The sequence below is a fragment of the Caloenas nicobarica genome, chromosome 8 (assembly GCF_036013445.1).
Source record: "Caloenas nicobarica isolate bCalNic1 chromosome 8, bCalNic1.hap1, whole genome shotgun sequence".
Taxonomy (NCBI): domain Eukaryota; kingdom Metazoa; phylum Chordata; class Aves; order Columbiformes; family Columbidae; genus Caloenas; species Caloenas nicobarica.
The window spans coordinates 10,696,278-10,720,408 of NC_088252.1; the positions used below are offsets into that span (position 1 = coordinate 10,696,278).

Here is a 24,131-nt window from a genome sequence, read left to right on the forward strand (position 1 = left end):
GAACGTACGGAGAGGATGAAGCTAGACTCCGATCAAAGGTGTGTTTTGATAAGACTGGAGGCAACAGACACAAGTTGAACACAGGAAAATTTTATTAAATGTTAGGACAAATGTCTTCATTGTGAGGGTGGTTAAATACCAGAACAGGAGCCTAGAATGGCTGTGAAGTCTCCATCATTGGAGATACTTAAAACTGGACTGGCCGTGGCCCTGAGATCTAATGAGCTGTTTTGTGCGGGTGATTTTCCCAGGTTCCTTCCAGCCTAAATTCAGTGATATTTTTGGTCCTTTCCTCAGTGAGTGACTGCTGCTAACTTACCTGCCAGAGCAGAGATCTGCACAGGCTGTTCTCGGATGAGATGCCTGAGTTGTTTTTAAACTAGATGTCTCATAATACACCATGTCAGTTCCCTTTTATTACTTTTGGCATCTGGATTCCTAGTGACTATCCTGGGAATAAAATGCAAAGGCTTGTATGAATTATTTCTTTCTTTGGAAATCAAGTACACTTACAAATCCTTGGAAGATTTTGTAATTCGAGGAAAAAAAAAATATCCGAGATAGTGGATGGATATCATGTGTAGCATGGTATGCATGTGTTTTTGGTTTTATTGGATTAATGTTTTAAATTCCCGTATTGAGACGTGCTTCAGCGCACTGTCTGACGTGGTGTTTAGCATCAGAGCTGTATGTCATCTTATGTGAACTTGGCCGACTTGTGTGTTGGCAGATGATGATATTACCGTGCAGTATTCACGTAGTCGGTTTGCTGAAAGAATTATAACATTCAGATGATGTTGAAGAAGTAGTGTGGCAAGATATTGCTAAATGACTTATATTAGCATTTTTCAGTTTACAAGTTTCACAACGGCTGGCTGCTGTGATAGCGTTGTGACATTCTGTCCAAATGTGAAATGTATTAAATCTGACGGGACATTCCCAGAACTGATGCCAAGAGAGCAGGTTCATCTGCTTCATACTTAGTGTTGGAGAGAATGCCTTTTGTACTACAGAATTAAAGTGGGGAAAGTAATTTTTATGTTACGGATTACTCACACAAATAAGTGGTTTTATGATTAGAAATACCTGCTGGATTGTAAATTTTACATTGTTTGAAGCTATCTGGGTCTTGTACTTGCAAGAGGTCGAGTGGGATTGTTTGTTCAAAAATGGAAAGAAAAGTACTAACATGAAAACAGATTTTCTTCCAAAGTATCTCCTCTTCGTCTGTGTGAAGAGCTCTTCACTAGTGTGGACAGATAAAACACCTGAGTGTATAACCAAGTAATAAAATAAACAGGAAAAGTTATGTTTCATTTTTTAATCATGCTTTTGTGAAGCTTGAGCAGAAGTGGTTTTGTCAGAATTGACTTGGCCAAAGCCTTTGAAGGTATACTTTGCCTTTTATTTTTTGTGTGTGATGGAGCCTGAAATACTCAGTTTTACACTTCAGTTACATTGAAGTAAATGGCGAATGTTCTTTTTGTTTGTTTAGGGTAAGGCTTTGTTCATGTATATTAGCTGACAAATTTAGTGGTGTTGAGATTTTTTTGTTTTGTTTTGTTAGGCTTCTAGAGCAGTATTCATAGCAGAAGTCCAGATACCAGAGACTCACTTGTACTATTGCATGTGTAAAGATGAACACGAAAGATAATCCCTCTCAGTAAGAGAGAAAGGAGAGAAATCACCTAAACTTTCAGACTTGCCTGGAAAAGTTTTAGGTACTTATGTGGAGAAGTGAGAATTTCACAGATCAGAGTCATTGCTCAGTTGTTTTCTCTCCATGACATCTGTATACCATCGTATAAATGGTATTGTATATCTCCTCTTTGGCTCTAGCATATAGCTATAAGATGTCCTTGATGCACTTATTTGTAGAAGAGCAATTAACTGCATAAATGGCTGTTTCAGAGATTATGCTCTGCTTTCGGGTGGCGTGTCGCCTGGGTTGTGCTGACTGGCTCGGGGCAGCTGAATTTCTGCGAGATGTTTGTGTAACAGGGGTCAGCGCAGCGAGCGGGGAGAGCTCGTGGGAACGGGAGAGGCACTCGGCTGGACTCTGCTCCCACCAAATTAAAGAAAACACAGTGCATGTGTGCTTGCCCTGCAACAGTTCTGAACTATAATGGACTGTTTGAACAAGGAAAAAATAAGGAGAGGTCAGCTATTTACTTTTCTGTGTAAGAAAACTGCTTTTGAGTTTTTCCTTGGTATGCTGCACTGAATAACTCCCTGGATTTCAAATCTCAGAATACAACAGAGTTTGATTTTTTTTTCCCTGCAATGAATATAGTACAGTTACAGACCTAATGTACAATGGAATGTCTTGTTTTAATTATGTTATTTAAATATTCAGCTAAAATAAAGGGTGTTTCAAAAAGAAATTCAGATACCTAATGTGAACAAAACTTCCACCAATGTTGTAATTATTATGATTGTGTTGATTTACCTTATGACTTTTTTGAGAAGCCCTTGTTTAGCATTCTGCTTGGAAACCAGGAAGTGATTATTTTCTGGAGAGCAACACCTCTCTTACCTTTTTGAGCTGCCTTTTTCTTCCCCAGTCTCTTCCTGTCTTTTCTTATGCAGTTCCCGTAAAAATGACAGGAAATTAAATATGGTTTTAAAATTGTTAATATGAAATAATGGTGGTTTAATGCTCTGCTAATGAGCTGTCCTTAAATACAAGAAACAGTGTTTGTAATAGTCAATTTCCTAAATATTTGCTTTCCTTACTCTTCTGTATTCTCATGATGTCAGTTCAGTGTCTAATGATCGTGATGATTAAACCTTTGTTATGTGGTTTTTAATAGAAGGGAGAATATGATAGTCACAGACTTATTGCTAAGTGTGAGACTTACCTGCCGATGACACGTATTACAATGTTATAATAATTTCTTATTAGCAGGCAATTGTAAAAGCCTGGTAATGCAGCATGTGAATTCTGAGAAGTCCACATAAATGAAAGCTCTTTCTTTCCTGTGTACGAGAGGTCTATTAATCAGTGTATTACACTGAGAACAGATGCCTACTTTTACAATGGTAAAAGCCATGAAGGTACAAGAGTAGATCTAGAAGGTAATTACATAGGCTAATGCGGTTTTGGTAGCTCTAATTAAACCTTGAAAATGGTCTGAAAATTGGTTGAAAAATTAGTAAACAGTCACATAGGCAATGTCGTTCTTTATTCCTACTGGGAATGACTAAAAATTATGCTGTATTTAAATCCATGCAATAAGTATTTTTTTAAAGCCCAAAACCATACCACTTTTCTATTAGTTGACAAATATTTTTGCTGTTTTGCCTAACTTAGAATAGGTTAATCTCGGGCCTTTTTTGTAAACTATACTTGAAAGTGTAAAATAGAGATTGACCTTTTTTTTTTTTCTGTTTTGTGTTTCAGTTGTTACTCTGTACGCTACTCTGGGAGGCCCAGCAATAGTTCATGGGCTAAATGAAACAGAGGTGACCACCATCATTACTAGTAAAGAATTGATGCAAACAAAACTGAAGGTCAGAAAACTGTTCTTCGTCTCTCTCTTTCTGGTGTATCTGTTCATTACAGTTAAAAGACCTGGTTCCATAGTAGAGAAGAATGATATACTGGCTTTCTATAGGGCAGACACTTCTTTTAGAATAAGATTTATGTAGTTAGCCTTCAGTGGGATTCCAGCTCCCCATTGACTTTGGAGAACAGGATGAGCAATTTACACTATAGAAGAGCTGCAGTGCTGCCTGGAACAACCTTTTCAAGAAACTGCTATGGCTTCTGGATGGATTTAGTGCCTATAAATTTAACAGTCAAAGCAAACAGGAAGAGCAGAAAAATGTATAGGCTGTATATGAATAGGTAAATGTGATCATCCTCCTGATGTATTGTTGGATGTTTTCCCCACAGAGAACGGCTCTTAAATCTAAAGATGGGTGCTCGAAGAGTTAGAGCTGTTTTGCAGTGCAGGTGAAAGCTTATTAAACATTGAGAACAGTCAAAAAAACCTTTTTTGACTTACTGAGATTGAATATACAAGTGAAACAAGTGATCTGCATGAGGTTTATTGTGATGTGTTTTGGGGGAACTAGACCTTTCGCATAAGATAATTGTTTTAATTAAAAACTGTGCACTGTTGCTGAATTTTGGATGAGAATTTCCCAAACTTTTTTTTTTAAGTTACTGGAGTGACAATATGTATACAATGCACGTTTATTTCAGCTTGCAGTAAGAGAATGAGTTTATTCTAGTAGAGATGATAATCATCTCTCCTTCCACTCAAACACTGATAATTGTTTTAGAACTCAATTTTGTTTGAAGTGCTTGCCTCATGCTAAACTAATAATTTTCTGTATTTTTGCTAGCTGTTGCTTATTTTACATAGTGTAGTAACCAAGGAGCAACATGAGACCTATTGTGAGCTCAGTGTCACCTGGACCTTTTTTCTCTGTGCTCTGAGACTGGAAAGTCAATTATCTCTACAAGTCTTTGCAGTCTTATTTGTGGAGTTTTCTTGAAATAAGTCCCAGATCAGTAAATGGTTGGAAAAGCTTTTGGACTTGAAGTGGAAAGTTCAGTTAGTCCTGCAAATCTGAATGTGGAAAGATTCAAGCTTTGCAGCTGCTTGAGCTAGACAAGTTTATCCCTGATATTTTAAATTCTCAGATATTTTAAGTCAAATCTTTTTAAAATGTGTACAGTAGGTAGATGGATTTTTTTTTTTCATTCTTATTGGCACGAATATGCGTTTCTGAACACATGTTCATTTCCACAGGCGATTGTTTCTCAGGTCCCGCTGCTGCGACACATCATTACGGTGGATGGCAAACCAACAACGTGGTCAGAGTTTCCCAAGGGCGTCATTGTTCACACCATGGCTTCGGTGCAGGCGATGGGGGCCAAGGCAGACACTGGTGGGTTGTCTCTTCTTTCTCATCATCTCATTTGTTGTCCTACATTGACCCTGTTGAGTAAACCTTGGGAAATTGCAGGTCTCAAAAAATTAGGCAGTGATTAACCTTTTATCATCTGCTTTTTCTTTAACTAAAACCTGTGGGGTTGTTTGGTTTGGTTGTGATTGACTTTTAGGATGTGGTTTTTGTTTTTTTTTTCAACAGAATAAAATGCTTTTATTAAAAGCTCTCTTCTCCGCAACAAGTGCCACATGTTGAAGAACAATTTTTAGGATAAGCATTTAGGCCAGGATAGAAACTTAGAAACCGTTCTTACGATCAGACATATTAAAACCAGGTTATTCAGAGCACACAGAGGAAATTACTGTACATTTTATAGCAAAAGACATCACTAATTCGCTGCCATTAATTTGTTTTAAATTCAAAAATTTACAATAGCCATTTAAATCTGTTAAAACTTGGTCACTTCTTTGCACTTCTGGAAGTGTCAATCTACTGTGTAAATGTCTTGAATTCTATTTCCAATCTATGTAACATTTTTAGAATTAGAATTTCAGAAGGTGTTTTAACTATTATAATAACAAATTTATATTCTTGGCTCTGAAGAGCTGCCGAATCTGGTATCTTAAGATTTCATTATGTTCAGTAGTTGCTTTCTTCTCCTCTTCTTTGTGTTTTCAGAATCTTTTAACTACTGAAGGCACATGAATGTTGGAATGAATTTTGTTTTAGGAGTAGGTTGAGTGGTTAATCCACCTGCTGTTGATGTTCAGGGGAATGGCAGGTTTGCTCCCAACATCGTGACCTCTCAGTTTCTTTAAAAGGCAGTTTTCTATTTTTGATGTACCAGTTCTGTGTACTAGTGAAACTGTTTCAGACAACACCAGAAGAAAAAATTATGGCTATAATTCATTAGCTCCTTGAGATTTGTTAATCTATTTGCTATGTAAAAAGATGTCTAATCCTCCTTCGGTCTTTTATGTATCACATACCATACACTATAATAAAGGAACATTATATTTGTTGAGTTAAACATTCATAAATTATAGAATACTACAATGAATTGTTTATGGTCAAGATGTTCAATTAATATATTAAGTACATGAGCTGCTGCTTATGTTTTCCTCTGTGGTGTTCATCATGCAGGGTGGACAGGATTCAGTGAGCGTGAAATTATTAAATATACTTTCACTCTTCTCATTCAATGTGTATGTTCTGCCACATGTATTGTGCATTATGCAGTTTTTCCTCTGAAAAAACACAATTGTTTTTGTATTTTCTTGCTCTCAGTGTAAGTGTTTAAGAGACACTTGAATCCTATTAAATCTATGGAACTTCCTTTAAATATTTGTAGAAACTGGAGCCCGTGTTGGCTCAGCGGTGCCTCGCTGCAGGTGTTGCAGGTGAGGCAGCGTGTTGTTCCCCTGCTGGGGAACGCACGAGAGAGTCCCTTTGCAAAGGGGGACGGACCCTGCGGCAGCGTGGAACCAGCACAGCAGACCTGCCCAGGGATTGCACAAGCATACAGTCATTTTGCTTGGAAAAGACCTTGAAGATCATCGAGTCCAGCCGTTAACCTAACACTGCCAAGTCCACCTCTGAACCATGTCCCCAACAACATGTGAAGCTCAATGGCATTTTGGAGAAGCCAAAGCTCTGCCCGTTTTTCTCTCCTCTGCAGAAATATGGGAAACATAACAGAAAAGTGTTGTCATGGTGGTCTAGGACAATCACTCAAAGTATTGCTCAGCTAATACAAAGAGGTGCCTACTCTTCGTGAAGGCACTTAAAGTGAACCACCGTCTTTTTAACCAAAAGCAAAATGTAGTAGCAATAGTCATGTAGTTATATTGGAATGACTGCTGAAATTTGTTAGTATATCGCATCTCCCAGTCTGGTAAGCTCTCCACACATTATACATTCTCTTTTTTTAACGCAAATTACAGGACACAAACAGCAGGCCAGGCCTGTGCCCTCGGATATCGCGGTGATCATGTACACAAGTGGATCCACAGGAGTTCCCAAAGGAGTTATGATCTCCCATTGCAACATAATTGCTGGGATAACTGGAATGGCTGAGAGGATTCCAAAAGTGGGGTACGTACCAACAGATACTTACCAACAAAAGTCAGGTAGCTGCATATAATTTTAGATTAATTACTATGAAAAACACTAACTGTGTTAGATTGCTTTGTGACACCTCATACTATGCACTGACATCTGAGCATCTCCCTGTGCTGCATTAAGTGATACGATCACTTCACGTGCTGTTTGTTCTCTCGTCTTCCCTATGTGGGCAAGACCAGGACACACAAGCCTGTGGGTCACCTTGTACTAGAAGGGTTGAAAGCTTCCCTAAGCAGTACTGCCTTTGGTTACTGTTAAATTCTGTGGTTTCTTTGTTTAGTGCAGTTTTTAATCTTGTCCACAGTGTTGCCTTCACAACCATAACACACGGTTAGTTGTCTTGGGATGAGTAAACATCATGCTTTGTTCTTGCCTTAAACCTACGGTGTGCAGTATGCAACTTTAGAATCAAAACCCGTGTTATTTGAAACGTGTTCTCAAGCTCAAAGGCATTTTTCCACTTTCTCTAGTTCTGCAGTACGCTCTGTGTAAGTTTAGCTTAATGACTCATCTGAGGACTCTAATGGTACAGCATAAACCTATCTTTTAAAAATTCTTTACAGGGAAAAAGATGTTTATATTGGCTATTTGCCTCTTGCCCATGTTCTGGAGCTGAGTGCTGAACTGGTCTGTCTGTCTCATGGGTGCCGCATTGGTTACTCTTCGCCTCAGACGTTAGCTGACCAGGTATGTTGTAGATGTAAGCCCTTATGGTTAAAAAATATACATATATAATTACTTACATCAGGTCTTTGTAATATTTCTTTAAAAATCTAACAAACCTTTTCTATAATTCATGAAGCAGGGTATTGGTGGTTATGATTGGTACTCTAGACTAGTTTTAATTGTTAACATATAACTTAAAATGATGGTTTGAGAGATGTCCTATGTCATTTGTTTCTCATGTTAAAAATCTTGAATGTGTCTGCTAGTAAGCGTGTTCTTCTCTTTAGTCCTCTAAAATAAAGAAAGGAAGCAAAGGTGATGTTACTACACTTAAGCCAACCCTAATGGCAGCTGTCCCGGTGAGTAACTGAAGGATAAATAATTTAAAAAGATATTTTAAAAATATTCATAATTCAGTTTTTTAACAACAAAATTAATGCAGTCATCATGTAAATTAAAAAAAAAAGAACCTTTGTTAAAGTAGCTTAGAAATTTTTTTTGGTATTTATTTGTGTGTCAGGAATAAACATTCATTGTATGAATGTCAACATTTTTCAAAGTTTTAACAGCTGTGGGGATTAGATTGCCATTTCAGTTAGTCATCTATTGTTCATCATAGTAAATGAATGGACTGAGATAGTTGGCAACAGGCAGCTTGGGGTTACCTGGTGCTCTCGCTCAGGTGTGTTTGCCTTCCTCCTGTCTGTGGACACCGTTACCTGAAACGCACTAGAATTCTTAAATCATGTTTCCGTTTTCTTATACTGAATTTAGGGCTTCCGTTTCTTTGAGATTAACTTTATCTTTTTATGTAACTAGGAAATTATGGATCGGATCTACAAAAACGTCATGAATAAAGTGAATGAAATGACTAGTTTCCAGCGGAATCTGTTTATCTTGGCCTACAACTACAAAATGGAACAGATTTCCAAAGGTTACACTACCCCGCTCTGTGACAGGTAATTTTAATTTTATTTTTAAGGACACTCAAAAAAATGCTTATCAAAGTCTTGCCACATGAATAGTATCTGATTTTTCTTGTGCTTTTCTTTGTTTTAATGTTGACACTTTGAATGAGTCTGCAATTAAGTGTAAATTGAAACAACAAATCAGTAGTTTATGTGATGGTTTTAAATATTTACTCATACAATTTGAGTGTTATTTAACTTGAAACTGAGAGGAGTTTTATACTGGTTGTATTATTTTCATCAGGACTTTAATAGTGTATCTATACAGTTTTTGGGTAAGATGGTAAGTCTATTCCTGTAGATAACTGTAGACTTCATTTTTTCACAGAAGTGAATCAGAATATCTGAAGTTGGAAGGAACCCATAAGGATCGATTCCAACTTCAGTGAGATTAAAGGATAATATAATTGCAAAATTTATACATCTTATTTAAATTATTTTGGGGAGAAAATCACAGGACTTTAAATCTATGTTCTTAAAACATTTAACCCATCTTCAGATCAGAATTTGGAAACAAGCTTAGAAATCTATGCCTGTGTTTTTGAAAACTTTAATGTGCTATGTCAAAATTTTCATTGAATGCCGTAGAAGTTCATTTGAAGATGGTGGAAACCTTCAGTTCAGATACAAAATTAGGTACTCTCTTGTTTTGTTTTTAAGCAACAGATACATACTCTTATCTTTGCATTTTAGCCTTATTTTCCGGAAAGTACGAATGCTGCTAGGTGGGAAACTTCGCATCCTGCTTTGCGGAGGAGCTCCGCTCTCGGCAGCGACCCAGCGGTTCATGAACATTTGTTTCTGCTGCCCCGTGGGACAGGGGTACGGGCTGACGGAATCGGCCGGAGCCGGCACCATCATGGAAGGTGCGTGAGCCGGGCTGAGCGGTGTCATCTGTGACAGTCTGTGCATCTGCCCTGGGCCACCAAGCGTAACTGGGGAATCCTGGGGACTGCTTGTAATCGTAAATGGGTAAAACAGTAGGAGCGCTCACTTTGACACACCGTGCTAAAGCTGGTGACTTACATAGAAAACAAATACATATAAAATGAACGTTCTCATTTGTGATAGAGAAACCTGTAATAGCGTGAATGGGATCTCGGCATTACTTCACTTACCAGTTGAACTGAATAAATTATTTCTAATTTTGGTGAGTATATTGGAACACTAGGAATATTAAAAATGGAATGTAAAAGCCTGCACCTGATTTTAGTTTCATGTAATGGGACTTAATGGTTTCGGTTGCCTTTAAGTCCTAAAACATCACTCGCATCCAGTGGTGACAGAAACAGTCAGAGCTGCTATTTTTTGGCAGCGGTGTGATCTACCTAGGACTTGTATGAGGACTATCTAATGTTTGTGGCTAGGTTATGCTGGATTGTAGAATGTGTATTATGTTCATTGGTGATCCACAAACTTCTGTGATGTGGGGATTTTTTGTGGAAATTCTGTTTTATGAATTGAAGTTCAGAAAGAAATAGTTAATTTTCACTAAGATGCATGACAACAAAGATTTTTCTAATCAGTTCTGGCAAACCTTTTTTTTTTTTTCTGAAAAATGCTCTTTTTTTAAACTCTAGCTTGTGACTACAGTACAGGGAGAGTGGGAGCACCTTTAGTCTGTTGTGAAATCAAGTTACTGAACTGGGAAGAAGGTGAGTTTGCAAGAAATTTATATAACTATTTTTCTCTTTGGCTTTGTTCAGTGGTGGTAATTAGAAGACTATTTCTTGGCTTTTTAAATTTTAAATGCTACTTTTACTTATAAAAGTTTGGTCTTGTGGGAGAAAAAAGAGAAAATAAACTCCTTAGTGTTTTTTAAACTTACAAATATTTAGACAGAAGCTAGCAATGTGAGTGGCATTTTTACTAAGTTGTATTATGACTCTTTTTGGCTATACTGTTTGTTTTATTCCAGTTGCTATAATTGTATGTGTACATTGTATATAGCATTGTACCTTTTTCTGATTTATATCAATATTCTTGCAGGACAGGGTACAGGTGCTGTATGTTTGTCTGAGAGGTGCTGGATTCAGGAGACTTCAGCTGAAGTGCATGCATGATACCTTCTGTTGCTATTAGGAAATTATTTTAAAAGTAGTGATCATAGTGTTATTAATAAAATTATTTAAAAATTGGCATAAGGAATAGAAGCTTAATGGATGCTGTAATAGATAAAATGTATTTAATGAAATTCGAAATGTACTTAAGTGAATTCCTTTCACTATAGGCTTTTGTGTGTTGTAGAGTAGAAATACATGATACTTAAAGGTGTTTTGGGCTAATGTGAAACCTCAAAACCTCATGGGTTTTTTTAAATTTCCTAAAATATGAGATGAAATTTTTTTTTTTTTTAATTCAAGCCCGCATGAAACTGAAAGCCTGTTAGTCCTGGCAGAAGGATTGCATGGAGATGGCATTTGCTCTCTGTATGTGTGTGAATTTCTCTGTTTGTAAATACACGTTAAATAACTGTTCATGTAGGGGAAAAGAATTGGAACCGCCTCTTCTCTTACTGAACTATTTAGGCAAGTGGTAACTTTGGCTAAGGACTCACTAAAGTGTTTAGTTCTATATTTAAATAGTAAAACTAGGAATTCTTGCTTTAGAATGTTTTAATTCTTGTTAATAAAAAACATACTTTCAGGTGGATACTACAACACTGATAAACCATATCCTAGAGGTGAGATTCTCATTGGAGGGCCAAATGTGACTGTGGGCTACTACAAAAATGAAGCACGGACCAAAAAAGATTTCACTGTTGATGAAAATGGTCAGAGGTGGCTCCATACTGGAGACATTGGGGAGTTTCATCAAGATGGATGTCTAAAAATTATTGGTGAGTTAATAAATTATGGGATAAGTATATGTTTTTCAGGGTTTCTAAATACCGTAGTTAACCAAAAAAACCCCTCTTGGCATGCAATCCAAACCCCTGCCATATGTCCAAGGGAAATTCTGATGTGTTAATGTAAACCTGATGACGCGTTTTAAAAGCTGATTTTTAAAACAATTGGCTTCCTTTTAAAACAGTCTTAACATTGACTCCACTCTGTTAGTGAGACTGAGTAGTAATTAAAGAGTTAAATATTGACTACTTGAGTTAGACAAGCTGCCTTGGATTTTTGATTTTGGAAGTGTGGAATTTGATTCAGTGAAAGTGCTCTTTTGATAATATGTGCTCAGGAATTAAATAAGCCTTTTTTTAATCTGGCCATTCTTTTATAAGAAGAACGTTCCTTTATCATAAAAGAGCTAGGGGAATAGTATACTAAGGTAAAGGTGTTATACATAAGCCTGTGATAGGCTCGTAATTCTTTGACCCCTGTAGGCACAAAAATTGGTGACCTATAAGCTACCAGGTGTCTTTCTTCAAGTCAGTGGGTGATTCAGAGGGCTCTTTAATCCTGAAAACTAAGCTTATGTGGTTTATTATATGAGAGAAATCTTGGGTCCCATCGCAGCTGCCTTGCGCTGGTCAGACAGGTCAGGCAGCCCCAGGTCCCCCCGCCTGGCCACACCAAGTCGCGTGAAGGTGTGTGGCACAGGAGAGGTGCTGCTGCCATCGCACCCTGTGCTCACCTTCGCTGCCTTTGGGCTGCATACAATGAGATCAAGTGCTTTGGGCTTAATTTTGGTTTCTTATTGTTGTGTTTCAAATAGCAGTTGGACAGTCGCTCTTTAAATATGGATTTAGCCTGGGACTAAATAACAAAATCTCAGCAAATGGTGCCTTAAGCATCTGCACCAGACAGCACAATATGTGTGCTTCTAGCCCAACACTGGCTTTTGCATAATCCTGGTTGTCTTCTGTTCATGTGACAGTGCCATCATATAGGAAATGCTGTTCTAAAGGCAGAAAATGCGTGGAATTGAAATGTCCCTCATTTTTATGTGAGGGACAAATCGACAAAACGTGAAGTCTGGAAACCTGATATCAAATGTTCCTGGTACATTCATCAAACATGAATCAGCTTACCTTTTGGCATTTATACATACATTTCAGAAAAGTATAGAATCACTGTCTAAAGTTTTGTGTTCTGTCATTAACATGTAATTCCTTTTTTCTTCAATAGATCGTAAAAAAGATCTTGTAAAACTCCAGGCAGGAGAATATGTTTCTCTTGGCAAAGTAGAAGCAGCTCTAAAGACTCTTCCACTGGTAGATAATATTTGTGTGTATGCAAGCAGGTAAGAGGCAGCTGTTTCTTTGTTATTGCTCTATCCCTTGTCTGTCTTACTGGAGCCATAAGCAAAATTTTTTGCAACTCGCTATCTGGAATTTTTTAAACCAGTTGAAAAAGGATTTTTCTTACAATACAAAGGAATAACTTCCTTTGCAAAGCTAAAACATCTGAAATGTATGTTTTTATTTTTCCTTTCCCATTTTTTCATCATTTGTTGGAAAATGCCAAGAATGAGGCTCTTTCATTCCCTTTTTCCTGATCTGAAAAGCAGCTAACTCTGAGTGCATTCGTAACAGACGTCACTCAAGCACTTTACAGATTATTACCTATAGAAGCCCTAGGACACCTTGTCCTTGCTGCATTTAGCTGTGATCTGTTCTTCAGAGGAAGTACTGTTGTACTTCAGAGGAAGGTGGAGGGGAAAAAAAACCTACCAACAGCCCAGAAGCTGGCTTTGCACGCTGAAAATACATTTCTTTAACCCCTGCCGTACACCAGCAGAAGCCTTGAAGCTTGAGAGAAAATCTTCTGTAAATACAATGCAAACACACAATTAATAAATGATAATCAAATGTCCTCTCTATTTGCTTTCTACATACACTGTTGAATTAGACATATAAGGGCTCAAACACATCTTAAGTTTCTATTTGTAGAATTTCCTACCTGTGTGTAATGTATACATGTATAAATATACTTCAGGTGGTCTTTCTTTCCTGTTGTCATTTGGATGTTTGGAAAGTCATTTTGGACCTTCTGAACGATCAGAAATATTCTGATTTCCAGTATGGCTAAAATAGCCCCATTTGATGGCTTTGATTGAAAGAGGCCAGGAAAAGCATACCAGAGAATTGCTCAGTGGTAATAAATAGAAAATTACCTTTTGGTTGGTTCACCTGGTTCTCTGTGGTATTTTTTTGGTGTTAACTAATGGTAGTAGTCATCCTGTAACTTCAATTTTGACAGTTTTGGATCAATATGTTAATGTGCATTGGGCATGCCACTGCTGAGAAAACTTCCATTATATTAAGCTTTATTTGTGGCTTTTGACCTGTTGGGTACATCTTGTATTTGCTTTGACTGCCTGAGATGATGTGCCTGTCCTGAGCACCCTCTGCAGTCTTTCTCCAAAGAGGTTCCTACAGATGGTCATTTCTGCTGTTCTAGGACTAAAGTTTACTATTGGAATTGTACTATTAAATTTTGTGTTAATTTTGCCGGGTCAATATAACATTGCATGTGTCAGGCACTTGACTCTGATAATGTGTCTTGTCTGTTACTTAAAAACAGGAAAACCTATGAGCAATATTTAAAGGTAGCACGCAAACAGAGTCTAAGTACATTCCAGATTTTTTTTTTTTCTGCTGCTGGATTTCTTCTTAATACTTCCGTGTGTGTAATTTGGCATAAGTAGCCGTGTAACGTGGATTCTCTGAATGATTGCCCATATGCACATCTCATTGTGGGTATAGACTCACCTCAGCAGTGTGAGCTTGGAGACTTTCTGTTAGCAGAGCCTATACCCTCTCTTATACCCTGTCTCTCCTTATACTTTGGGTGATGTTGTATGCAAGAGGAGTCCTTCATTTGTAGCTGTTGTCTTTCTTGCAAGCAGAAGGACAAGGAGGGCAGACTTTTACAAAAAAATCTGTGATTTAACGTCATATCTTAGGGTGCAAAGCTCCTCTGAACATGGTGGTAGGGAATCAAAAGTATTTGCATGATATCGCAGCCTCAAAAGCTATTTTAATTGACCACTTCAGACAAAATACTCCGTGAGATAAGGAATAAAATGTTTGCTGAAAGGAATCATGATTAGAGCTCCTTCAGGGGAGACTCCTACTGGCTTATCAGCACTTCACCCATCCAAGATGTATTCACTGGGTCTCAAACATCACAGCAGGAAAATGAGTAGTTCAGTTACCTGAAAAATGAGCAAACATGGCAAAAAAACCAAGGGAGTTCTCAGCAGGAAGCTCAAGGGGAGCTGATAAGGACCAGACTTCACAGAATAAAGATGGTGCTATTGACATGTAGTGCCACATGTCTTGCCATAGGTCTGAGGGCCATACTCCACTAGGATCTCAAGCACAACAAGGGAACGAGGATGCCTAGTGTAGGAGAGACATGTAGTGTGGAGGAAATGACTAAGGAGGTCCTAAGGACCCAATTCTGAAAATGTCTTAATTCATGCTGTTGTTATGACCTCCAAGACTGAAGAAGCTAGCAGCAAATTTGAAAGATCTGCAGAAGGAACAGTAGTGGAGGGTGAAGTAGCTGCTCCAGAGAGAAGAGGTAGTTGTCAGGATACTTCTCAAGACAAACAGTGCTCTAGCATTTGAACTGCAACAAGTGTAGATGTAACTTAGCGATACAGAATGAAAAGCTACACATTCCAGGAGCTGTGAGCTCCAAGGTGCTCTTTCTAGGAGGAAGCACAGTTGGATGAACCCGTTTGTCCAGAAGAAGTATGCTTCTACTCAAGAGGTGGAATTTTAGATGAACCAGAAGTTTGAGGCTTACCCAGCCAACTGGTTACTTCTGTGTGCTGCTTACTCCTGGAGATGCTATTGTTGGACATGACCTTAAGCATGTCAAAAGACTACAGGAGCCAGGGATGAAAGTGCCAGAGTCGGTCCTGTTGTGAATGCCTTCATGCATAATACACATCACAGAGTAGATCCTAGACAAAGTTCCAAGGCTTCAGCGCGGAGTATTAGCACGAGTGTGTGCGGGGGGAGAAATCGAAGAGGGGCACAGACAGAAGGTGAGATGCAAGCAGTAAGTGATACTGAGGCTAATCTGAAGTCTTTCTGTAAGTACGTTCTTAGTAAGAGAAAAATGAGAACAGTTTTGAGTCAGCCAAAAGGCAGAGCTTGTCGGCAGATGATGCCAGGGAAGCCTCTGTTTGTAATGGACTTTTGCAAAGTCTTCACAGCTGCTGTCAGATGCCCGTTATATTCATACCAGTAACAAAGGAGAAAATTGCAATGTACAGGAACCAAAAAGATATTTAGAGTTAGTGTTTTAAAATTATATTTGGACTCTTAAAGGATAAGCTGAAGTAATCTTCATACTGGCGTTAAAGGTCTGGATTTTGCATTAATGATCTGTCTGGTAAAGGAGAGAGCTGAAAAGATTTAATAAATCTGTAGATGGTTAAAGTGGGACAGGACTAAAGGTACAGTAAAGGACAGGATTAGAATTCAGAGCAAGCTTGACTAGATGGAGATATGCTTGAAAACAGCAGTCAGTTTAAAGAGAGGAAATGTAAATTATACTTACACCTAAATAAACTGCAGAAATACAGGATAAGGACCACCAGCTGGAAGCAATTCTGTAGGAGCTGATAGGAGTCAAGTGCCATGTTGTTATAAGAAGGTAAATAATATGGCATAATCAGATGTATACAAGATGTACAATATTACCAAGTGTTACAGGGTCTGAGTTCCACATGCAGTGCTTCAGAAAAGGAGGATCTCTTGGAAAGAGTCCAGGATAAAAATGAGCATGTCTGGGCAGTGGTCTGTGATGCATGACTTAGGAGGAAAAGACATTGCTTAATTTCCTAAAGAAACTTTAAAAAAGGAATGAAAACTAGAAAGATGAGATGCAAAGAAAAATAACAGGCTGTATTTGAATAAATGGCTTCTGTGTAAAGGAGAGGAACATCTGACTGGCTGTATGGAAATACAACTGGTGTAAGCTGTTTAGAGGAAGAGTCAGGAATAGCCATCAGGAACGGCTTACCAAGACTGAAGCATTGGCATTAGTGTTTGCCTGATGTTTAAGAACGGGTTAGAGAAACATCTCCTAGATGTAGCTGACCTTGCTTCAAGGCAGTTGAATGAATTAGATGATCTGAGATGGCTTGCAGCTCTGATTCTGTGATCTGCTTTGTTAGAATGGGTAGAGTTGCTATGTGAGGTTCTGTTCGCATTTTTCTTAAACTTTACACCATCTGAAAAATCTTGAATACCTGTTTCGAGACAAATGGTGCTTTGGTGTTTCCCAAAGACTTTGCGATCACGGCTTCATGTGTTCTAGGCGTATCAGGAGCAGATAAAGATTGCCAAAAGTAGAGTGAGCGTATGGACAATCACTTGAAAGAGAAAGAGAAGTCACTTCCCTTACAGAAGCAGGCGTTCTTTGAGATGTGTTGTGCATATGCTCGTTCCACAACCTGCTCTCCAACCCCTCTTCACTGCAGTCCTCTACTCCTCTACAGTAACTGGATTCTGCAGTTGAGAGGAAACTGAGGTAGGGAAGCCGCACACCAGTCTTCATGCCGGGATGCAAAACATGAGGAGAGGCAGGGCGCAGTGACATCGTGTGGGTGCTGCTTCCCAAAGCTTTGAGCATGAGACACAGTGGAATATGCATATGGACAGCACACCTTGAAGCAATCCAGTTGCTGTAAGGTAAGTAGCTTCTCTTTCCACTTATTTTTAATCAAGCAGGGGTAATTTGTGTACCATTTCAGAGAGATTATCAGGTGAACAAAAGCCAACCATTAAGAGCAATATCTCTGTATGAAGTGCGAACCCCCAACTTTAAATGTTATTTTTGAAGACTTGTTAACTTTGCAAAATTCATACTAAAGTACATTATGCTTCTCAGTTTCCATTCTTATGTCATTGGATTTGTTGTGCCAAATCAAAAGGAGCTCGTAGAACTAGCTCGAAAGAAAGGATTTAAAGGAACCTGGGAAGAGATCTGCAACAGTCCTGAGATGGAAAAAGAGGTACTGAAGGTGCTGGCTGAGGCTGCCTTGGCAGGTGAGTACCTGGGTAGATAGTATGAACCTTACAAACTGTAATGTCCGAAACAGATGAGTGTAGGCCCTAAAAAGATTTCCTTGAGCCTGTATGTTTCATAGAACATATATGAAGTGAAATTTTCATACACAAAAATCCAACAACAGACCACATGTTGGGTCAATCCTTGTTCATGTAACTTTTTTTTTTTTAAACCGTGGCCAGTAGCTGAGGAAAGAATATAAAAACATGGCAAACTTCAGCCCGGTTTAGTTCTCTATATATGTGTGTGTGTCTGGTGTTCTTTAAGATGTCCTCTAGTATCCTTTTGGCCTTAGCTGCTGGTCCAAAAGAATGTGGGTCATATATAGATTCATCTTGTACGTTGGGACAGTCTCACATGCTACTACATACGTGTGCGTAGTTGAAATAAGCCCATGGTGACAGGGGCTTCCCTACCTTCCAGTGACTTCATCGGAGGGTTTTCCTAAACTGGAAGCAGTGTCTTTGTAGTTCATAATTTTCAGTAATTTTTTTCCATTAACTCTTCTAGTCGCATTTTAAAGTTCTGTAAATATTCTGTATCAGTATCCAGACTATCTGGTGGTGGAGCTGCAGAGCTCAGCGGTGTTTATCTGAAGAAATGCCTCATTTGTTTTAACACTGCCATCTGCTCCTTCAATTTGCTTCTGCCCAGCTCTTCTATGGAAGAGGCAGTGAACAGTCACAATGATTTTGTTCAGTGTCTATTATACTCCACCCTCAGCTCTGTCTTCTTCATGCTAATTGGTCTATTTAGTGATTCTGGTGCAGAATTAAACAGTTACACAGGGTTCTTTCGTAATAATTTCTGCCTTGTTTTTGCATTTGACCATTACTAAGCACTGAGCTTTTTTCAGAAAGCTGTTGGTTATGACCACAAAATGCTTTTCAAATGGTCATTGTGGATATTAAATTTGTTTTTCATACACATTCTCATTTACACTTCTCTGCAATGGACATTTTCTGCTGTCTATTCTGCAGTTGCTCAGTATCATGATGTCCTTCTGCACCTCTTTGCGATTTGTCCTCATGTTTTCTACCCCAGATAACTTTATGCTTCCAAGAATATTTGTCTTGTTAAGCTTTGTCTCTTCTCTGTATTACTTGTGCATATATTAAGCTCTATGATTAGTATATTTGCAGACATCTGTTATAGGAGCATGCTCTTTATCTGAGTGCAGTCTCAATGCTGCAGCAGATGGTTTTTCCTTGCCCCGCGTCTCCAGGCCATTTCTCTTCACTGCCCGGAGCACATGGGCAAAGTCACTCTAAGGAACTGCTGTGATGGAGAGCGTGGACAAACTCGCTTTCCTTTTCTTTTTCGTGCAGCACTAACTATTCTGAAGAGAATTAAATGTGTTGTTAAAATCGATGAAATAGAATATTTGATTTAATCCTGAGGCATTTTTATACATTTTGATGTTATTTTGTATTTGGGTTTGCTTTTCACTTTGGCATCATAGGCTTTACTTTTAAAGTACTATTACAACTTCTAGTGCTGAATTGCAGAAAAACTTCCAAACCCAGTGATTTAGTGTCAAGGGGAGTAAAAGGTGCAGAAAAGTCTAAAAATGGCATATTGCACAGGATAATTATATTTTTTTATTTTAAAATTTAATCCAAAAGTATATTTTTTTTTAATATTGCCCATCTATTGGTTACTTTTTCAAGTTATTTGCTTTTCTTATGTCTGAAACCATAGCAGAAGCTCTTGCAAATGATAGTGTTTTGTGCTAAAGGTATAAAATGCAGAGCACTGTTCTGTTTCGGCAGGGGGAACAGCCACCATGTGAACTTAGTTTCCTTGAACAATTTAGGACAATCAGGAAAAAAATATTAAAAAAACCTTTTTTTTTCAAGCTTTAATAGTATGGATTTTAAGACTATTTCCAGAAGATGGGTACCATAAGACTGATACAATGGTGTATATTTTGAGGTTGTCGCTTCCATGCACTGATACCCAAACAGCTGGGGTTTATTTCAGTATTTCTGTGGAAACTGCCGAGCAGTTACCGGTGGATCCTGTCACTCCACTTGTGACCACACGGGTTTTCAAAGCCCTGTGGTTAATGGGGGATTTGAGGAGCAATTTTTCATTTATGTCATGTGTTTTTCTGTGTGACAATACGGTTCCTCCTTTTGTGCTTAACTGTAGAAAAAATGGTTGCATATGCATTTTATATTAAAAATGTTTATTTTTGCAGCTAATCTGGAAAAGTTTGAAATACCAGTAAAAATTCGTTTGAGCCCGGATCCTTGGACCCCTGAGACTGGTCTAGTGACAGATGCGTTCAAACTAAAACGCAAAGAGCTTACGGCATACTATCAAATGGACATTGATCGAATGTATGGAAAAAATGGAAAATAATTTTTTTTTTTTCTGCACCACTTTGCTACAATGAGTTTGGATCAAATAGGAAATACTTGAATTGCCTGTCTCAACACTTGGGATCAAGACGCAAAACCACCGTTCCTCATTTGCAGCTTAAGCTGTTATTTCTGATAACATCACCATGATGACCGGCAAGTTTAGTAAAATGTTACGGCAGCAAACTTGTGTCTGTCTCCTTTTTTCCGGTTTTCTCTGCTACCTTGTCAGTCTGTGGATTTTTCCTGAGTCTTTTTGGGAAACCATGATTCTGAAGCCTCAAGTTTTTAAACATTTATAAATCCTGTATAATGTTTTATTTGTATCTTTAAAATTTGGATGTATATAGAGAGAACTCGGCTATATATGAAATGGTTATACTGGGGGCCTTTTTTTACCTAATTATTTAAAGATAAGAAGGTATTGATGTTGTGACATTATGTACATTGAAAATGCTTGTAACAAGATCATTGTTGAACAAAGGACCGAGTTATTTGCTGCTGTGCTATTTTTCTGCGTAAATCTGAGGGAGAACGTTTGACATTCCAGCTTGTGTAATACACCTTCAATATGTGCCTAATGGTTGCTTTTGTTTTTATCTGAAAATGAAAAGATGGTCAATGGCACAGCTCTGCAGAAAGGCAGGTACTCTTGCAGGTGTTAGTTAAAGCTTGTTTAATAGATGCTATTAACACAGCAGAAGTTAAACCTAAGAATAATCTCTCAAATACAGAAGCTCCTTTTTTAAATGGCTTGTGATCATTCCATCCAGTAGTTGAGTTGTGAAAAGCTAATAAGAACTCTCAGCATTAATTTCACTTAACACTTTGTAGGTTGGACCAGTGTCCTTTTAGCAGAGGGACTGTAGCAACTTTTTGTCTTTTCTCATTGGTTTTGGACGTTTGCTGGGTTTGCTCTTTCATTGCTTGTGGAAGTCTGGCAAGACCCCTGTTCTGCCCCAGCTGCAACCCAAATCTTACTGGGGGATTTTTAAAGTCATGATGACAGTTATGTTCTCAGCTCACACAGTGCCTAGCTGCCCTTTGTGCCATTAAAAATCTCCCTTTAATTCTGCATTTTTTGCTTTCAAAACCGATGTTTGAAGTATTTGTCAGCCACAGTTAGTTACGTTGCTTAGTTTGTTACACCCAGTTCTCACTTTGAGAAGGAGTCTCATTTCTGTTTTACTATGGATAAGTGTATATTGTTTGAAGTGAGAGTGATTAGATTTGTTTCAGATGTCAATTTTACTTTCAATATGTTTCTATAAAGAATATTTTAATCAGAGTTCCTTGAGAATGTGAAAGGCATACATCAGCCAACTTTGTGGTGGAGCAAATATTAAAATGACTTTAATTTGGAGATTATTCTCATGCGTACCATTTACTTATACTAAAAATCAGGGCCTCAGTGCTCGCTTAGTGCCCTGCTTTGGCACACAGCAATTCTGGCTGGCAGCAGCTTTGCCTGGGGGAGTTTGGGGAGTTCCTGCTGTCAGCGTTTGTGACATGGGAGTTCTGGTAGATGTTTGATACACAACTTCTCATTTAAAAAATTCTGAAATATTATTTAAGTTAACATTACATATAAATTCTGTTGATTATAGAAAGCAGTTTCATAGGAGTCAAAAGCTACCAGGTAGGTTCCCTGTGCTTTAGTTTTGATGACGCACTGAGAAGGTTAGTGCTGTATTTTATGTTACATTGCCGTCTCCCACTATTCATGGATGTCCCCTGCTGCTGCCTATGAAAAACTGTTACCATATGGTGAATTTTGGTGTAACTAGTCAGATGGAAATACAAACAACAAAAAGGAATCAGAACCACATTTATGAGATTAATGCCTTCACATATCTAGATGATAAATTAAAGCCACCTGGTAAATAGAGATAAAGCTGATGCTGGAAAATGGCTAAAGAACCCGAATGTGGAAATTGCCAAGTCTGTAGAGAAGTGTCACACCATATATTAGATATGACTAATTACATAAATATGTATCTGTGCTCCATCAACAGGTTCTTAAATAGTTCGTACCCAGCACAAGATGCACATTGATCAAATATTTTTTTGTGATTTTTAGTGAAAATGAATAAATTGCTCAACTACTATGTATATCACTTGGTGCATTGTGCAGCAGATTTAAGAAAATCTGCTTTGGGTTAATTCAGAAGAAATCTGAAGTTAGGATTTTATTCTGCTAAGGATTTAAATCTACTTTGGGATAAATTGCGTAAATGGAACGTTGTAAATGGTTTAGAAATAGTAGTTTAAAATTTTCGTCAGATCCAGTCACAAGATTGGGTTGCAGTCTAACTGCATTTGATTTTACAGTTCAGTTTTTTTGTTTAAAATGGATGTTGATATATATAGTTCCTCCTTCTTTAGACATCAGATTCATTGTGGACATTTATTTCTTCAATGGAATGCAGAAGTAAAGCAGTTCATTAATTTTAGCCTCAGCGTTGAACATAGAAAGACTTCTAAAATATTTGTATGGGCTTAAAATATTTGCGATGCGTATATTTTTTTTTCTTTTGACTTGCAACAAAAGACAGTCTTTAATACCATTTCTGAGCGCTTCCATGTCCCGTTGAGGCTGCAAAAAAGAGAAATTCAGGGGAGTTTGTTGAAACCCTGTGTAGATGCACCATATACCAGCCAGGCAGGACTTTACCTGGTCAATCTCCCTTTTTTTGTGTGTCTTCCCACGCCCAATGTAACAAGAGGAACTGAAGTACCTGCTGGAATGTGTTGCTCGTGTCCCAGAGGCTGTGGACAGCTGTAAATTAGGAAAAGTGCACGGCTGGAAGTAACAGTCTCTGTCACGTGGGGAATTTTGTAATGGCAAGAGCTGTGACCTTTAAAGAGTTTTTGAACAAGGGGCATGGACTTCACCTGAGGGGCCCCAAAAACTGGGGGGATTTTTAACAAAGCTCTTGTAAATATAAACTTCCCAGGAATCTGAATCATTGGAAATTGTTAACTACATATTCTGTTCTGAAAATTTACATATTTCATTATGAAAAATGACCAAGAAATTCCAAGGATGCCGTCAATCTCCTTTAAATTCCTACAGTTATTTAAAAAATATTTCAGAACTTCGGGCTAGATTCAATCTAGATGTCGTAAGTGTTCTTTGCAAAGAGTAGTGTTTCAGGAGTAGGCTAGGAAATTAAAAAATGACGTGTCAGAAAAGACCTTGCAGGTTTAGCAATGCTGCTGCTACTGCAGTTTCCACCCAGGCAGGACCATACCTCAATGGGAAGCTCTATCTGTGCAGTAAAATACTTTGCTGAAATGAAGGCAAAAAACAAGGTGCAACTGAAGCTGAGAACACAAAGCATACCTACATCCTACAGGTTTTATAGACAAGATGCAGAGAAGGGTATGGAATCATATGTTAAAAACGTCCTGTAAAGCTTGTAAATTTGTGCAGAAATTGCTATAGGACACAAGACTCTTTTTGCAATAGCCTTGAACCTGCTAAAATTCACAAGCTTTTATTCCATACTAAAAATACATTTAGGTGATGCAATGCAGCATTTTAATTTTTTATTAATGTGACATTAGCTACTTTGGACTTGGTATAAAGTTGTGTACATCTGTTCCTTTACTGTAAGAACAACCTTCAACTTGCATACACCTTGGACCAGGCTGAAGCGTAAATTGAATGACCAGTTGTATATTATTGTAATTGGTTATTTAATGTAAACTCATTTTCAATGTGATCTTGGTTGTTACTATGAACTGCCTGAACATTGTATATCCTAATTGAGTTATGTTGTATGAATTATTTATTTGTAATTGGATATCATGTTTCAAAAATAAAATTAATTTCACAAATCAGGCCCCATACATCTGGGGTTTTTTTAAGCGGTATTTCATTTTTACCAGTCTGAGCCTAGATAATTTCTGGCTCTAAGTTGGTGAATTTAAATCACATTAGTTGAGTATGTGGCTGTTCAAGGGTAGTGGGTTAGGATAGTTCAAAATGTGTCATTACCATGAAACGTGCCTGGTGGTGGCTGTGTCCTCTCGTTTTGCTCCCTGCCTCACGTTGCTGGGAACCTTTTGCACCAGGCTCCATTGCTGCACCCCTCGTGTTTGGTATTTTGAAG

At 38.1% G+C, this 24,131-nt stretch overlaps 1 protein-coding gene across 2 annotated transcripts in view; it reads left to right on the forward strand.

Annotated features, from left to right (window-relative positions):
* ACSL3 (acyl-CoA synthetase long chain family member 3) overlaps positions 1–23,771 on the forward strand; it is a 50,913-nt gene extending 27,142 nt beyond the window's left edge. Inside the window, exons 4-15 of one of the 2 annotated variants that reach the window (XM_065640401.1) lie at positions 3,404–3,513; positions 4,764–4,902; positions 6,849–6,999; positions 7,593–7,716; positions 7,983–8,054; positions 8,515–8,654; positions 9,357–9,529; positions 10,244–10,318; positions 11,311–11,502; positions 12,740–12,854; positions 17,468–17,625; positions 19,851–23,771. In XM_065640401.1, coding sequence (XP_065496473.1) covers positions 3,404–3,513; positions 4,764–4,902; positions 6,849–6,999; positions 7,593–7,716; positions 7,983–8,054; positions 8,515–8,654; positions 9,357–9,529; positions 10,244–10,318; positions 11,311–11,502; positions 12,740–12,854; positions 17,468–17,625; positions 19,851–20,014 — 1,613 coding nt within the window. In that variant the 3' untranslated portion in view covers positions 20,015–23,771. Of the gene's footprint in view, positions 1–3,403; positions 3,514–4,763; positions 4,903–6,848; positions 7,000–7,592; positions 7,717–7,982; positions 8,055–8,514; positions 8,655–9,356; positions 9,530–10,243; positions 10,319–11,310; positions 11,503–12,739; positions 12,855–17,075; positions 17,141–17,467; positions 17,626–19,850 lie in introns of those variants that run through there. The other variant, XM_065640402.1, reaches the window with a different exon arrangement.
* The last annotated feature ends 360 nt before the right edge of the window (positions 23,772–24,131 follow it).